Source organism: Suricata suricatta, chromosome 3, assembly GCF_006229205.1.
Source record: "Suricata suricatta isolate VVHF042 chromosome 3, meerkat_22Aug2017_6uvM2_HiC, whole genome shotgun sequence".
Lineage (NCBI taxonomy): Eukaryota > Metazoa > Chordata > Mammalia > Carnivora > Herpestidae > Suricata > Suricata suricatta.
This window is the reverse complement of record NC_043702.1, coordinates 160,188,157-160,206,240: the sequence shown is the minus strand read 5'-3', so window position 1 is coordinate 160,206,240 and position 18,084 is coordinate 160,188,157. Positions and strand designations below refer to the sequence as shown.

The 18,084-nt window shown below is 37.5% G+C and overlaps 1 protein-coding gene across 1 annotated transcript in view; it reads left to right on the top strand.

The window, feature by feature from the left end:
• Positions 1-18,084, top strand: part of USH2A (usherin) — a 697,677-nt gene that overhangs the window by 523,085 nt on the left and 156,508 nt on the right. Inside the window, exons 49-52 of the mRNA XM_029933401.1 lie at positions 1,744-1,965; positions 13,051-13,274; positions 15,597-15,683; positions 16,487-16,619. Coding sequence (XP_029789261.1) covers positions 1,744-1,965; positions 13,051-13,274; positions 15,597-15,683; positions 16,487-16,619 — 666 coding nt within the window. The remainder of the gene's footprint in view (positions 1-1,743; positions 1,966-13,050; positions 13,275-15,596; positions 15,684-16,486; positions 16,620-18,084) is intronic.

Genomic DNA, 18,084 nt, shown 5'->3' with positions numbered 1-18,084 from the left:
AATGTTTGTTAATTTATTTGAGAGAGAGAGAGCACATGTGAGGAGAGGGACAGAAAGTGTGGGAAAGAGAGAATCCCAAGAAGGCTTTGTATTGTCACCATGCAGGGCTTGATCCCACAAACCATGAATCATGACCTGAGCAGAAATCGAGAGTCAGACACGTAACCGACTGAGTCACCCAGATGCCTTGAGAAGAACTAGTACTAATTCTTTAAATGTTTGGTATATTTTACCAGTGAAGCCGTCTGATCCATAATTTTTCTTTGTTGGGAGGTTTCAATCTTCATTTAATCTTAATAGTTATAGGTCTATTCAGAATGTCTATTTCTTCATAATTCCATCTTTTAAGTTATGTGTTTCTAGTAATTTGTCCATTTCCACTGGTAGGATGGATTTTTGATCAATGAATATGGAAAAGAAAGACTTCAGGGATACCTGCTAGAGTATCTATTTTTTGTATTCTTTGTATTTCTATCCATAGTTCAATATTGTCTCATATTTTTAATATCATTTTGGCAAGCAATTCACCTTGCTTTTACTAACCACCTTTTGACATATCTTGACTTCATACATAGATAAACTAATTCATAAGGGAGCCCAGGACTGCGAATTCCTAAAGCAATCCTAAATTCTTCAGTGAACTTGAGCCTTCCCTAAGATGGGTTGTCTTTAAGTCATTAACTAGATTATTTAAATCTTATCTGGACCATGGTTTAGAGCTATAAGACCTGCCAGGCTGGTCTACATATTCACACACTACATATGGTAAAATGTCCAGGGAAAAAGATATGTTTAAAAAGGGAAGTGGAAAAGAAGGAAGAGGCCCTGTTGAAGGCACAGGAAAAAGAAGAGGAATAAGGCAAGAGGAAGGAGAGAGTGAAGAAGGTTCATGGGTTCAAAAAGGAAGTCAACTGAGAGTTGGGTCATGAGATAGAGAAGAACAGTTTGAATTTTAGATCCACCAAGTTGTTAGTTCTTTCTAAGGTATCCTTAAAAGAATAAATTTAATTTTTTTCTTTTAGAGTTTTCCTGTCTTTTAGAAGCATCTTCATAGAAAAAAAAATGTTGCCTATTTATATTTAAAAATGTAAACTCTTTGATCCCAAGGCACCAGGCAAAAGATTGTTTATTCCTGTTTTAAGTTCTCCAGAATATCATGTAAAGGGGGAATGTGGGTACAACTACATTAGTGAAATACGGTGTCTGTCCTAGCCCAGCAAAGTATTAATGTCCTGACTTGATATAGTATTTCTACCTCCTCTCATTTAACTGAGCTTCACATCAGAAGTAGTTTTATTGCTTAAACAAATAAAATTTGGTTAAAGAAATTATAATCTAGGCAATACCAGTTTTATGTTAATTTCTGAATCCACTCCACTTTCCAAAAAAAAAAAAATACACTAAATAGATAGAAAAGTATTTGTAGGCAAACTTTTTTGTAATATCACTTAATCATGTTGCAGACCTACTGGGCTCATTTACCAGGGGTGAGAGAGGGAATAGGTAATATAGCATTGCTTGTAAGTTACCATGTGTGTATGTGAGCAGACCCATGTTTACATATCTTTAATTGAAAAATTTTAAAGTTGTTTTGAAATTTTGCAACTCCACAATGACAACGTTCTTTCTAGTAATTCTGTCAACCAGTTGGCATCTGTGAGATGATTGTGATAAAATTTCATTGTGAGTCAAAGCATATTTCTTTTAACTCGTGCAATGATTGTTATTGTCCTAAATTGACAGGTGAAGTATGTTGTCCAGATGAACAGCACAATCGGGTTTCCACTGGCATCGGTGACTCCTGCTGTGGCCGAATGCCTTACTCCACCTCAGGAAATCAGATTTGCTGTGCTGGGAAGCTTCATGATGGCCATGGCCAGCAGTGCTGTGGCGGACAGATTGTGAGCAAAGATTTAGAATGCTGTGGTGGAGAAGAAGACGGCATGGTGTACCGTCGCCTTCCAGGTAAGGAGTCCTTGTCTACTTTTCAATCAGTAGAGATTCTGAGAAACACAGGTCGAGAAATTGCCCTAGATATAAAGCAAATAATAATGAAAGCTCATGTGAATTATATCTAATGCAACATTTAAGTATACATTGTATAACAAATAAAAATGTAATCTCACCTTTTTTTATGTTCATGGATGCATTTCATGAGAATGGATTAAAACTCTTTCCTCTTGAGAAGTGTCATTCCAGCATAAACAAAAACAAAAATAAAAGCACAGATGAATGCATGCATTGGTTCTGATTAAGAGAATATTTCCTAACAAATGTTAATGGTAATAAAATTATTATTGATTATATTATGTCAGTTCTTTTCCTCCATTATTATTTGGTAGCTATGAAATTAACACTAATTTTACTAACAATCATTATCATTGACTGAGTGCTTACTATCAACCAGGTACTATGCGCAGTGTTTCATGCATTACTAACTCAATTAATCTTTATAACAATCTTACTAGATAGGTTCTATTATTGTCCACATTTTGAAAATGAGGAAACTGAGGCACAGAAATTAGACACTTGTTCAAGAATCCATAATGGATTTTTGGGTGCCTGAAAGTTATACAATTTGGGGGGTGCTCTTTAAGGAAAGAAAATAAAATGATGAACACAAGATAAAATACAAAGATAATATTCATTTAGAAGAGGAAAATAAATTATAAAAACTACAAATTTAAAAAAGAAAATTTGCAAATTCCGCTAACATAAAAATTGCATGTTTGGATTATATAACTTCTCACATCCCTCTTTTTTTCCCTTGACATGTTTAACTTATACCTTTGATCACCTCTTCATGGGACAATGACTTTGTGATATTTATTAATGGGAAGAATAGAAAGGTTATTTATTCCTTCCTGCCTGTCATGTGATTAATCAAAACACTTTTTAATTACTTAAAGTTAGAAAAGTACTTTTACGCTTCAAAGTTTATTATAATATTATGCAAATGCTTAGATTATTGTCAAATTTAGAGAAACATTTACCAAGGATCTTTCTAAGATTTAAGGGCATTTTAAGTTTTCTTATTTTATTTCATTTATTTTTTATTTTTTTAAGTTTATTTATTTATGTTGAGAGAAGAGAGAGAACGTGTGAGCAGGGGTGGGGCAGAGAGAGAGGAAGAGAGAGAATACCAAGCACACTCCACTGACAGTGACCCAACATGGGGCTTGATCTCATGAATCTGTGAGATCATGACCTAAGCTGAAATCAGGAGTTGGATGCTTAATTGACCAAGACACCCAAGGTCCCCATATTTTTTTATTTTAAAGTCATTTGCAGTGACTTATCTTAACTATTTGTTGAAATGACATCATCATACCAGTTTTTCATGGCTCTCCTTATTATATGAATGAATTTGAGCTATTTTATCTACACATCAGCAAAAAATATAAATTTTTTCAATGTAATTATGAGTTACCTCTCTTCATAATTTGTAATAATTTATACTTCAATCTGAGATCCATCATTTTCTTTTAATAGTTTACTACCTTTATTATAATCTAAAATTTATTTTGTTATAATTTACTTCTTGATGTCAGAATATTTCAGTTGATTCTATTGTTCAGTTTTACAGCTTTTGTTTCATATTCCATTAATTTTTCTGTCTGATCTTTTTCTTTAAACCTTCCCTTTATATGCATCCAAATTTCTCCCATTTCTTATCTTTCCAAATTAAAGTTAAAATGTGTATTCAAGCCTTAATAACTTTTTTGTAGAAGTGACAAAAAACATAAACATAGCTACTGAACCCAAATTAAATATTTCCCCAACTCAACCCTTCCCTTTTACTTAGATTTCAAAAAAGCACTTGGTCACTCTCCTATTTTAATCAATACAGGGATACATAAGATAGAAAGCAAGTTAAAGGAGCAAGAGACAGAGGCCATGAAAAATTATAAAGACTATACATTTGCTAATTTTATAAAATATATTAACGATGCGTTTCCTCGAAGAGGCTCGTGTAAGCAAAGGGCCCTAAAGTTCAAACTCATCAGCTTCCGGGTAGATCTGCATATACAGCTAGTGAGGACTGGGAACTCCAGCCTTTCTCTGAGCATGGTTTCAGGACACCGTTATACCTTGATGCAGATGAACTATGAATCCCTTGTTTTTCTATGATATCTTCTTTTTAAAAAAATCAAAAAGTTATCCATAATATCAGTAATAATTGTTGAAATTATTATAGTGTTGTTAAATATGACATTTGTATACACATTTTCTTCTTTTTTAAATGTTATTTAAATACAAGTTAGTTAACATATAGTGTAATAATGGTTTCAGGAGTAGAATTGAGTGATTCATCACTTAATAAACACCCAGTGCTCATCCCAACAAGTGCCCTCCTTAGTGCCCCTCATCCATTTAGCCCATCCCCCACACACCTCCCTTCCAATAACCCTGTTTGGTCTCTGAATTTAAGAGTCTTTCCTGTGTAAAAGTTCTGAAGATAATTATTAAGAAGAACACTTGAAGAGCAAAACTAATCAATCAAAAAATTTAAAAAGTATCAATCCTTGGGGTACCTGAATCTTGTACTTTAACAAGAATACTAGACTTTCAATATTTTCATAGACCTTAAATAAATGAGAAACGCTTAATTAAATAATTTGCAACTGAATTTCAGTACTCCCAATGTAGGAAAGATTTTTCTCCTTCTTTGAGGCCAAAAATACCTGATTTCTAGCTTTTTTATTTTATCTTTGGACAACCATCAAGTGTGTTTCCAAAGCTTTTACTATTCTATAAAGTTATAAATCACCCGTCTGGATCTATACTATATCCAGTCTGTGCATTCCTTTTTTTTTAATCTTTATTTTTTATTTGACAGAGACTGCATGCCCATGCATGGGCGAGTGCGAGAGAGGCAGAGAGAGAGGGAGAGAGAATCCTAAGCAGGCCCTGTGCTGTCAGCACATAGCCTGATGCAGGGCTGAAACCCACAAACCATTAGATCATGACCTGAGCCAAAACTGAGAGTCGAATGCTTAGCTGACCAAGCCACCCAGGCTCCCCTCTATGATTTCTTTTTAAATCCAACCCAGTGGGACAAATATGGAGGAAGACTTTAATATATACTCAAACTGTTTGATAGTACCATGTCATTTTATTGATCTCCATCAACTGTCCAGAAAATAGTGATGATGGATTGTTGTTCTACATACAACAGAAATGGGCTTCAATTAGGACATTTCCATTGACCATAGATATTTAAGGATTGCCTCCAACATATCACACAGGATACCTGGATCTGCACTATAAGGTAACAAGAAAGGTGACTTTTCCAGGTAAAATAAAGAAACAAAACAGAAACTAACTTTCTAAGATCTTTAAATTTTTTTAATGCTTTATTTATTTTTGATACAGAAGAGACAGAGCATGAGAGGGTGAGGGTCAGAGAGAGAGAGAGAGACACAGAATATGAAACAGGCTCCAAGCTCTGAGCTAGCTGTCAGCACAGAGCCTGACGTGGGGCTAGAACCCACGAACGTGAGATCTGACCTGAGCCGAAGTCGGAGGCCTAACCAACTGAGCCACCCAGGCGCCCCTCTAAGATCTTTAAAAATGAATGATGTATTAAGTCATATGATATACAAGTGTTCAATGTTGACACATAGTCCTTTCAGAAAATTTCTCCATGAATTGTTGCTTAAGAAGTTAGCATTTGAAAGATAAGTAAACTACAGTCAAGGAATCGAGCCTGGTCAAATGTCTCCTTGACACTGCTTATTGGCTAAAAGATTTGCACAATGATCCGGAGACAAAGTACAACAACAACAGAAAATAAACAATAGTCTATGTTCACTAATTGCCAAACTGAGTTCTGTGTGCTTCATATACACCAACACATTTATAACACACTTAAACCTCACAACAACCCTATGAAATAGGTATTATTATTATCTCCATTTTAGATATGAGGAAACAGAAGCACTTCTAACCAACGTCAAAAACTGTCCCCAATACAAAAGAAATATAGAGCATAATGAATACTAATGCCACACACTATAGAAAGATTATGTTTTGTGGTCTTTTCAACTATATATATATGGTAAATAATTAGAATCAGGTTTTTTTCAAATAATAATATACCTCAGTCATGTCTATCAAAACACACACACACGCGCACACACACACACACACACACACACACACAAACAAAAACTGCCCCCAAATCACGCAGCTACCAAGTGGCTGTATTACTTCAGGTAGCATTAATTGCTGTTATAAATGAACCCCCAAATTCTCAAAGTCTCAAATACCATAGGGGTAATTTTTTTTCTTATATACTAGCACTTGGATATAAACCTGTCTGCAGGTTAGCACTCTTACCTAGGTATTCTGGCTGTTCCACAGGTAGCTTCTAAGGTCACCTGGCAATTATATCCATTCCTGCAACCAAAAGAAGAAAAGATCATGGAATAATGGGTGTGTGAGTTTTTTATTCCAGGTCTAGAAATGGCAAAATTTAAATTAGCATTTCACTGACCAGAACTCAGCTATCTGTCAACACCTAAGTTCGAGGGAGTCTGGGAGATGTCCTCCAGAGTCTCTTGCCACAGCGGCTAAGAAGGGCTTCTAGCAGCATCCAAACAGCTATAGAGCCCATGCTCTTAACCTCTTTCATCATTACGATATTTGGACAAGTGTTGGACACTCTCCAGCCCAAACCATATCAATGTTTGTCAGGTCTAATGAGCAGGGACAATATCATAAACTACCAAGTTGCAAACATTTTCTGGATGACTGGAAAAAAAAGAGGCACAATAAACTCTACCCTTTGAGTGCACACTTGATGTATGCCAAAGTTAGAAGAAGAGAAGAATAGGCACCTGGGTTGCTCAGTTTCTTGAGTAGCCAACTCTTGATTTCAGCTCAGGTCATGATCTCACAGTTGGTGGGATCAAGTGCCGTATTGGTCTCCTTGCTGACAGTTTGGGATTCTCCCTCTCCCTCTCTTTGTTCTTTCCAGGCTCACACATGTCCCAACTCTCACTCTCTCAAAAATAAACAAACTTAAAAAAAAAAGACAAAACAAGGGTGCCAGTTCGGGGGGGGGGGGAGAGGGTGGGTACAAAAGTGTCACTCCCCCATACCCTAATGGGTTCAGAGTTTTAAAATAATAGTCTAAATGTCTCCTTTTAACATCTTTATCATTTTTATTTTTTATTATTTTTTAAGATTTTAATTTATTTTTGAGAGACACAGAGAGACAGTGTGAGAAGGGGAGGGTCAGAGAGAGAGGGAGACACAGAATCCAAAGCAGGCTCCAGGCTCTGAGCTAGCTATCAGCATAGAGACCAACGTGGGGCCAAACCCATGAACCTTGAGATCATGACCTGAGCCGAAGTTGGATGCTTAACCAACTGAGCCACCCAGGCGCCCCTTTGTTGCTTTTCTCAAAGTCAATTTCCAGAGCGCCTGGGTGGCTCATTCAGTAAAGCATCTGCCTTCAGCTCAGGTCATGATCTGATGGTTTGTGGGTTTAAGCCCCGCGTCGGGCTCTATGCTGACAGCTAGCTCAGAGCCTGGAGCCTGCTTTGGATTCTGTGCCTCCCTCTCTCTCTGACCCTCCCCTGCTCAAGCTCTCTCTCTCTGTTTCTCAAAAATAAATTTAAAAAACCCAAAAAAGTTTAAAAAAATAAAGTCAATTTCCATATTCCTTTATTTGATGAGAATGAATTGTGTAGTGACTATGCTCAAGGCATTCTCTCTGTGCTCTGTGAATATAAAATTGGCTAAGATTCCATTTTATCCTTAAGGACTTATCATCTAATCAGGAAGGAAAGTACTGATAAGGTTAACACAGTCTGTAAGAAAGAGATGGACACAAGCATATTCTTAAGACTGAGAGGTCACTGCAGTCAAGATGATGGAAAATACTAAACCATTGGAGTGGAACCTCAAACAATAAGCAAGATTTTGAGATGTGTAGAAGGAAAAAGGACATTTCAGCTAAAGGGCATAGCTTGAGCTTGAGGGAGAAGTTAGCACTGTGTGTAAGGAAATAGAGAAGGATACGTCTGAGTAGGCAAAATGATCTGAACATTATTTAGTAACCAAGGAAGAGTCAGCATAATGATAAGAACTATGATTTATGGAGATAAATTTGATTTGGGGGCAAAATGAATGTGAGAAGGAAGGAAAGCTAAGTCAGAAAACTATTGCCAAAAAGTAAAATGTACCTGCTTTAAGAAATGAAGTACAGGTAACTGTATACTAGGACAATGATTCTTAATCTTTTGGGGACCAAACACTCCCTGAAGAATCTTTACAAAGCCTCACTTCAAGTACCGGTATATAGAATACACACGGTAATTTGCCTGCAATTTCATACACCCTTGAAGTCCATCTGTGAGCCCAAATTTCAGATCTCTCCGTATTTACTTCACTGTGGTTTTCCATGCTAGTCAAATATTTCTTAAGCAAATTGTTGTATTACTCAACTCCTGAGAATCAAGATTAGCTCTAGAGTTCTCATGATATTGTGCAATTCTGCCAGGTCCGGTAATCATGGCGGACTGGAGGAATGATACTTTTAAAGAGGATAAGACTCTCTTTTTATTCTTTTGACCTTCCTGTAGGTTTCAGTGAAAATAGACACGTTCCCCATGTCTTTTTCCTCTGTCTGCTGCCGCTCCCTCCCGTCGCCCCTAATGACTGTGACCTCAGTGACCTTCCAGAATATCCATATGGCCTTTTCTCTCCTCAACCTAGCAACACCATACCTGCTACACGAGGGTTTGGATCTCACAATATTGTTCCTAAGCCCGGCCTGTCTCTCTGCCTGGCATTGTGTGCCTGCCGTCAGACTGGGCTGGCTCGTAAAACACCTCTTTATGTACTTTATTACTTAAACTCTTTTATTTGCCTGCAGGAGCCCTTTAACAAAATCACATTGAATTGACTTTCTCCCACCAAATCAAATCTCCCTGGTCCCAGTTCAGTTGTCTTTGTCAATATGTATTTTATAAATGGAGTGAATTAACAGATGCTGTTGGAACAGAAGTGCTGGGGTGGCGTTTATGTTTTTACTGCTCTCTCTGGGCAGATGAGTTGTGTAGGAGTGTTATACAGGTGTCTCGGGATGAAAGTCATTGCGGTGGATATGTATTCTTAACCATTGTCTTTGGATGTATTTTAAACCTCTTTATTACTCTTTTTTATACTTAGTGTTTGCTTAAAGAGTTTTATCATTTATGCCATTAATCTTGGATTGGACTTAATGATATCTTTTAGTATTTAGAGATGAAAATGAAAGTCTCCCTATCATTCCAAGAGAACAGGATTTTCTGTCAGCCATGAGAAACTGCTCATGACATACCTTTGGAATGGATTGCCTGATCTCTGCTATAAATGTTGTCCATGCAGCCTTTGATCGGAGAGTCTGGGTTGACACTGCTTTGTAGGAGAATCCTGGGTTTCCATGTCCTGGAGTCAGACTTCAGCAGAACAGATGACCGTGGCTATTTGTCTTGTAAAATAGGATTTAGAAAGTTTGCAAAGAGGGAAATCGAGCATAGAAATCCATTGTGTATGAGTTGTATTAGAGAATATTTTCCAGGAAGATTTCCATGTGACATAATGAATTTTCAAAAGGTATAATGTAGAAAGACTTTAAAACATAGCTCAGTGATTGGGGGGACATTTTTGCTCTCCCCTTTCTGTTTCATGCTGGCTGCCACAGAGCCACCTACTGGTGGAGACGAACACACGTCTGTTCTTTCATGTCCTGCCACCATTTTGTAAGTTTGGCCTGACAATGCCTAAACAAAACTTTTTTTTTTTTTTCCAGTCTGATACACTTAATATATAACCCCTTGGTTCAAAATGCGGTCCCCATGATCAGTCCCAGAGTTGCACATGAGTCTGTCAAATTCCAGACTTTGATTTTAATACTGTACTGTTTGATCTCAAAAGCATGATTCATACCTCATTTTTTTTGTTTTAGAAAAATGAGACACCTGTTTTACAGAATTAACAATTTAGAAATTCATCAGGACCATCTGTTTATAAATGCTTTCCTTTTCAGCCCAGGCCATTAAATAATTGTTAATAACCTACTGAAACTATTCATAATGTTGTGAATAAACAACTCTTTCCTTCATTGTTTTCTCCATTGTATCCAATGAGATGGAAGCTTCCCATTGGATATATATGCCATTCAGGAAGATGAAATAAGCAGTTTGATATCAACAATAAATATCTAATAGCTCTGTGTGTACTGTATCGCTTTAGGAACATCTGTCCACAGAGAATCTTCACCTTTGTACAAATGTGACGAACAGCCTCTGGAAGAATAGATCGATCCATCAATAATACACGACCTATTTTGTTTTCCTTTTGGCATATTTAAAATTGTGCATTCTATGTGTCAAAGTTCAAAAGTCAAGTGCTGCATGTGATAAATTAGGCAGGGGTCAAAAGTTATTGCAATGCCGTTTCAGAAGATTGTCTGTCTCTGAATTTGCAGCTCATTCATGCTGAAGTGATGCACTATGGGAATTACTACCAAACTCGGCTCCGCAACATCTGCTCTCCCTAAGTGAGTTAGTGCACGTCAGACATCTTTATGTCAGAATATTGCAGTGATGGATGCAGTCTTCAGAAAATGCTGCATAAAAATCTGGTGTGCCGTTCTGGCCATTAAGTGAAATTACTATTTAAATTAATGGCACTGTCACAGTTTATCTGTGCAAAGAATGAACGCTGATTAGGGTATTAAGTAATTAGCAATTTATCACACTGGAACAAGGTTGATAATAATTAAAGAAGCAATGGTTTACCAAAGAAACTAGAAAGGGAGTCACTTCTTGTTATGAGAGTGGAATCTTGGCTGAAAATTTTAATTCAGTGAAACAAAGATGAAGCTCTTTGTGAAAGAAAGCAACCTCTTTTTTTTCTAGTGTAAAAACAGTTCATTATCAAAATTTTAGTTGACCTGTCAAAAGTCCCTCAGAGCGATCAGATGACTGATTAGAGTTTCGAATTAGGTCAATGTCTGCATTTTGATTTTATACTTAAAGCATGGTGAAACCATCAAGTAACTTAGGAGGAGAGGGGGAGAATGTGTTCTACTCCCTAAAGGGCCAGTTTTCAGATTTCGATTGCTCTTTAAAATAGAAACATGAATTATTTTAAGAAAACTGCTAGAGAAAAAAATGACAGTAAAAAAAAAATCCAAGGTTGCATTTGAATGTCTGACCAGAAAGCAGCAGAAAACAATGTCCAAACATTATATAACTTGGAGCTGTAGACTTTTCTTTTTATTGTGTGTGCTCGCATGTGTATCTACACATGCCATTTTTACCTGTCATAAACAGGACTCAGATTACAATGATAGCTCTGCTGGGTGTATTTATGTGAAAAATACTGTTTCCTGGAAATGTTAAAACAACAAAAAGTCTTTATAAAGCACCAAAGGAAACACTTTACTTTTATTTAAACAATCATTTTGAACAGATACCACATTTAGACCTAGCATGTTAAAACTCAGTTGTGATCAATGATGTACATTGATAAAAGTTTTAAAATATTAGGAGAGGGACACCTGGCTGGCTCAGTTGGTTAAGCCTGTGACTCTTGGTTTCGGCTCAGGTCATAATCTCACGATTCCTGCATTCGAGCCCCTCATCGGGCTCCATGCTGACAGTGCAGAGTCTGCTTGGGATTCTCTGTCTGTCTGTCTGTCTGTCTGTCTCTCTCTCTCTCAAAAATAAATAAATTAATTAAAACAATAATAAATAAATAAATAAAACTTTAGGAGGTACTTTTTAAAATGGAAAGATCAGTGAGAAAGTTCTTTGGAGTCATGCGTGGCTAAACAACTTTCTTAAGGTGGGTACGAAGCCAGTGTCTACTTTTAGTGATTTTTTTTAAAAATGAAAAGCACTTAAAACTCGCTGGTCTATTATTAGGAGTGTCTTTCATAATGTGGGTGTTTGTACAGGACCAGATTAAACAATTCAGGACCCCAGGGCACTTTGAAGTTGAGGTTCTCTATGTTATCAGTCAGGACTAATAATAAATAAACAAAATTCTAATTAAAATAAATCATTCATCACACTGCACTGCTTTATAACTGGATATAAATTCTAATATAATAGTGCTGTGACCTCGGGTGTAGGCACCTTAATTTCTGGCTTAATCTGACTCTAGAGTATTGTTTATTTACTCAGGATTTTATGTCTAAATTTCTGCTGTATCTCTTCTATGGCAAGATCTAAATGATGTGAACACAGGCAGGGAAACTGATTTTGGTGGGAGAAAGGAGGCTCCTTGGTGTGAAAGGCACATGTGTCTTTCATCAACAAGTGTCAACCAATGATCCCTCATGACAAGGGACCTTGTCACTTCTGCCTCTGCCCCCAATCTCTTATCCATGTCTAGTGATGGGTCCGGAACACAGTGCTGCTCAAAAACTAGTGGCCAAATTGTTCACCTGATCAGTGAGCAAGCGCTGTTTTGAACAAATCCACCTTATGAGGAAAGAGTGGATTGCTGGATTCACAAGAAGCAAATTATGTGTCCCCGAGACAAAGCCAGACCAAAGCTTCCAAGACTCCTCCTACCACGTCTCAGGCACTGGGATGCTGCTGCCTCTTCACTCTGTCTAGCCTCTTATCCCAGAGTACTTGGCTGACCTTTTCTCCCCTGTGAATTTCTAGAGCTTTCCTCTGACTCCCTGTAGTTTAGCCCTTTTCCTGCAACACGATGCTACCATCACAGAATGAGCAGGTAATTCTCATGACGGAAATCAGGGCACTTTTTTTTTATGGGGCTTGAGAGAAGTTTGGCCCCGCTGAATGATTCTGGAACACTTGCTCTTGTGTGTTCTTTACCTAATTAGTGTCTAGTGCTCTTGGTAAGAAGGACCCCTCGCTGCACATTTAAATCGCCTTGGCGGGGAAATGCCACCTGGTATTGTGTCATTGCAGCCCCTGCCTGAGTCTGACACTTTTATACCAAACTTTATAGCAGTCTCAGTGTTCTTCCTTTTTTTTATATTTCATATTCATATATAACGTTTTATTGTTGCAGGGAGGTTCTGTTGTGGGCAGGATTATGTGAATATGGCAGATACCATATGCTGCTCAGGTTCCAGGGGAGAGTCTAAAGCACATGTTAAAAAGAATGACCCGGTGCCAGTAAAATGCTGTGAGACTGAACTTATTCCAAAGAGCCAGAAATGCTGTAATGGAGTTGGATATAATCCTTTGAAATATGTTTGCTCTGACAAGATTTCAACTGGAATGATGATGAAGGTAATTGATAGAAAACCTCTCGGAGGTGCTGATTTGACAATGGAAAGAGAAATACATTGTTCATAACTATTTTTCTAAAATAGGAATATAAAAACTCCTGTGTGCATTATTCATTTTCACATTACATCCATATTAATACCAAATGAGTTCGCTGTGATTGATGTTATTGCAATGAATTCTAAAGGAATTAATAATGATTAGCTGTTCTTGGGAGGCTTCACCCAGCACTTCAGATTAGTGCAGGACTGAAAGTCTGTGTGCCGAAAGAGCCGACATATGTCATCTGGGACCTCTGTGGGGCCATTTTACGTCCACGGGTGCTGGGGATGGAAAGGGAGAGAAATCCTGGCTTCTTCCCTCTGGGCTTGCAACCAAAATCCAACACTTTCCTCTGATAGAGACCTTAGATCCAGCAAATTCACTTTGCTTATGGAAGATTAGCAAATGCCGGCCAGCCTAAAAATGAATAGACCTGTGAATGTATCATTTGCTTGTATGTTGACATGCTTCATGGACAGACATGTCATGTTTTGCTAAAATTAAATTTGAGGGGAACCTGGGTGTCTCAGTCAGTTAGGTGTCCAACTTAGGCTCGGGTCATTATCTCGAAGTTCGTGGGTTCTAGCCTCGCGTCAGGCTCTGTGCTGACTGCTAGCTCAGAGCCTGGAACCTGCCTTCCAGTGCTGTGTCTTGCTCTCTCTCTGACCCTCCCTGGCTCACACTGTCTCTCTCTTTGTCTCTCTCTCTCTCTCTCTCTCAAAAATAAGTAAAACATTAAAAAAAGTTTTAATTAAATTTGACTCAGGACTCCAGAAACCTAACATTTTCAGGAAAGGATTATGGGACATTAAAAACCAAACATCCTACTAAGTTCTGCAGTCATTTTCCACTAGGAGATGCCTGCAAATGGGCATTTGGGTTGTTCATGCCAACTGACACAACTACACCATCATTGTGTGGAGACCATAGATGTTAAAATGTAAAGTATCCTTTGAAGTTGTTAGGGTTCCATCAAGCACTTTGCAACAATTAAGATAATTCATAAAGTTAGTAAAGAGAAGAAGTACTTTATGAAGTGGATAATCATACGAAATATTCATCAAAAATAGTTTCATCTACAAAGTTGTTTTATATTTTGGTCTGACCTGTAAGCAACTTTAAATAGCCGAGTCTATGAAAGAAATCTATCCAACACTATGCTCTCAAAGTGTGCATTTATTCCAAGTCAATGTTTTCAGAAATTTCAACTGGGAAATTTTTCTGAAATACACAGTCTTAAAAAAAACTGGTGACATTGCCGGAACATGTCTTTAAAATGACTAGTTAAGAAGAATCTAGGTAGAAAACACTCCTAAGAAGGGCCTTCATATTGGAAAAGTGAAATTAGAATACCCGTTAGTTTCAGAAATGACACTATTGCTCACAACTCTTTGTTTCATTATTAGCTACTTCTATTTGTTTCCCAGGCATCTCATTCTGGCTTCAGGAAGATACAGCTTCCATTGCTCAAGGACAGTGTTCAAGGACAGTGATCATATACATGATCTTTTAAATTAACTTAAGTTGGCTTTATGAAGGCCAATGAACAGCCATATTGACAATTCATATTTACATTATTATTTTTAGGACAGTATTTCTTTTTTTTTAATAGTTTATTGTCAAATTGGTTTCCATACAACACCCAGTGCTCTTCCCCACAGGTGCCCTCCTCCATCACCACCACCTCTTTTCCCCCTCCTCCTGCCCCTTCAACCCTCAGTTCATTTTCAGTATTCAATAGTCTCTCAGGTTTTGCATAGGACAGTATTTCTGAATGCTGAGTCAAGGAGTGTGTTACAGGTCAAGTTCTGTCTATAGATTGTTCTTTGTTTCCCGAACACCCATTTTCTGGAGACTTCTATCCCCTGCTCCATTCAGGAGCAGACCACATGGATTTCTTCCCAGCAAGTCTTCCCTAAGTGTTGGTTTGAGGGTTTCTTTTACTTCTCTCCTATGTTGGTGTCCCAGTGTTCTCAACCTAAGGATCCTGCTTTCTTGTCTGTTTGCCTTCTTTTGGAGAAATATCACTCTGGGTATAGGTGCATGAAAGGTAAATTTTTCAGAGCTTGATGTCTGAAATTATCATTTTTCTACCCTCCCTCCTGGATTGGTAACTTGGCTAGGTATACAATTCAAGTTTAAAAATTATTTCTACTCAGATTTTGAAGTAATTTCTGCATTTCTAACCTTTCATTGCTATTCTGTTTCCTGTTCCTTCCTTGGTACCCAGGTTGTTTTTCCTATGAGAGTTTTTAGGACATTCTCTTAATTCTGTTGTTCTAGTATTCCATGACAATGTGTCTCTACATGGATATGATTACCATCATCATCATTATTCACGGTGATGGACTTTTTGTGGACTTTTTCAGTGTGAGGTCTCATGATCACCAGTTCTGAGGAATGTTATTTTATTATTTCTTTGATAATCTCTCCCTTTTTATATCTGTTTTTACAGACTAGTTTGGTGTTAGACTTCATAAGCCAATCTTGCCATCTTTCCATCTTTTCTTGTTTACTGATTAGTTAACTCTTCATCTATTTCAACATGGTCAGATATTGCCTTAAATTCATCTTACAATCTTTCTATTGATTGATTGATTGTTTTTTTAGATATCATCTTTTCTTAATAGTTTTTAAGGGTTCTTTCTTGTTTGCTGACTGTTATTTATTCATGGCATCCTACTCTTATCCCATTCATGGAGTATCTTTTTTATCATCCTGGAAATACTAATTCCATTGTTGCTTTTTTATTGTTTGCCTTATTCCTTGAATTTTCTCTTTTGTTTGTTTGGTTTGGTTCTATCTTAGTTTTCTTCTTTCCCTTCCTTTGTTACTGCTCTCTCTTAATGTTTTTTTCCTATGTTTTAAAATATATTCTTTCCATTGGAGGCTAACTGGAAAGCTCACTGTGCACAGGCATACCTTAGTGGAGAGCGCACAGAAGGGGAATCAGGTGGTGGGATGGATGGCTCTTTGTCAGGGAGTCACATTAACAAGAACCTTAGCAAGAACACATAATTAACTGTCCTTAATCATCCATCCTAGATCATGATGAGATATATGGCTGGCTGACAGCACATAGGGAATCTGTAGGAAAGGGGATTGGGATTTGCACAGTGCAAGCAGACTTTTATTTGACTTTCCCACTTCCGTTCCTACCTTATACCTTCCAGTGGACTCTCTATTCCTTTAATTTCACCGAATCTCTTCTAAGCTTATGTCCTTTTGTAACACTTTACCATGTACGGCTGGAACAGCACACGCCTACTGCAGATGTTCTAGAATGTGACCTCTCCCCCAAGGGCTGTGAGTGCAGGAGCCCTGGCTTACTCTGACAGTTACCCCAGGTCGTAATTGTATCAAATATGTAGCCACAGCATAACCCAGCTCCCCAACTTTCCAAACCCTGGTAGGTATTTCTTTGCCACTCGCTATCTCACTATTAAGGCAATGCCATGGGTTCCAGGGTTTTGTTCTTGTTGTTAAGACAATATCTAACTTCAAAGTTCTAGTTTATGTTTTAGCTAGGACACGCTAGAGCATGCTGAAATAAAAACAAATGGACCCATGTATGGAATGGGTCAATAGAATCAAATTAAAAAATTTTTTTCACATTACAATCCACTGTGAATCAGACAGCTTTCTTCCAAGGAATGTCTCCGGAGTCTGTCCTCTTCACTCCTGTGGGACTTCAGATCACAGTGGAAAGCCCTCAGATCACAATGGAAAAGGGGAGAGAGGGGATGATGACTCGTGCATGGGTATCACACATGGATGGATCTCAGAAAGGATGCAAAATACATACTTTCTGTACTGTAGTCACATGGACATTTCTAGTTCTGTGGCTTGTCTTACTGAGCTGGACTTGCAAATATGGTATTCCCAGGGAGAAAATACTAAATGGATATCACTGAGCACACAGTATTTTCTCTGCATGTATTCGTTCCCTTCCTGTTTCCTTGGACTTCTATACTCCGTTATTGTCATTCGGTTGGGCTTTAAGAGGAAATGGAGATAAATGCAGGTGTTCAGGTCACTGTATTCAAATAGAAATCCTATGATATTTTTCTGAAGCAGCTGCATTTTTGACAACATTTGGGAGAATAATTTAACTTATATGAGGTAAGAGAGATTGAATATAGATGCATCTTAAATAACAAAAATTATTTTAAATACATTATACCTCCTATATAAAAGAAAGAGGAAGGGAAGCTTTGCATTATAAAAATATTGCCTTATTTATAATTTCTATAATCGGGAGGATGAAGTATTTCACTTATGACATTAGAACACACTAGCACTTACCAATAACAAATCCAGGGACTCATCACAAAAAGGTTTACAAATGTAAATAATAATAACTCTAATGAGAGTTTATGAAATACTTAGCTTTGCTAAAAGTTGGACAAGGAATATTTCTTAGGGTCCAACTTGCCCCACAGCACAAAAGTGAAGATTTTCAAATATCGCATTGTTTATTTTCTCTAAAGCTCCATTAGGAAAGTATCAAAGTAACAATAATAAAATAATGACTCCCACCCTTATTTATAGCGTTTCTATTAAGTGTGAGGCATTTACAAGTGTTGTTCCATTTGATTCCCATAACCAGCCTGTGTGGGAAACAGAATTTCCATTTTCTCATCACTGGCGAAGCTGCGGCTCTGAGAACATAAGTGACTTTCTCAAGGTCACAGAAGCAAGAAGTTGCAAAACTGGATTCTGAATCCAAGTCTGTGTCATCCAAACCCAAACTGCTCTTTCGAGTGTGCCC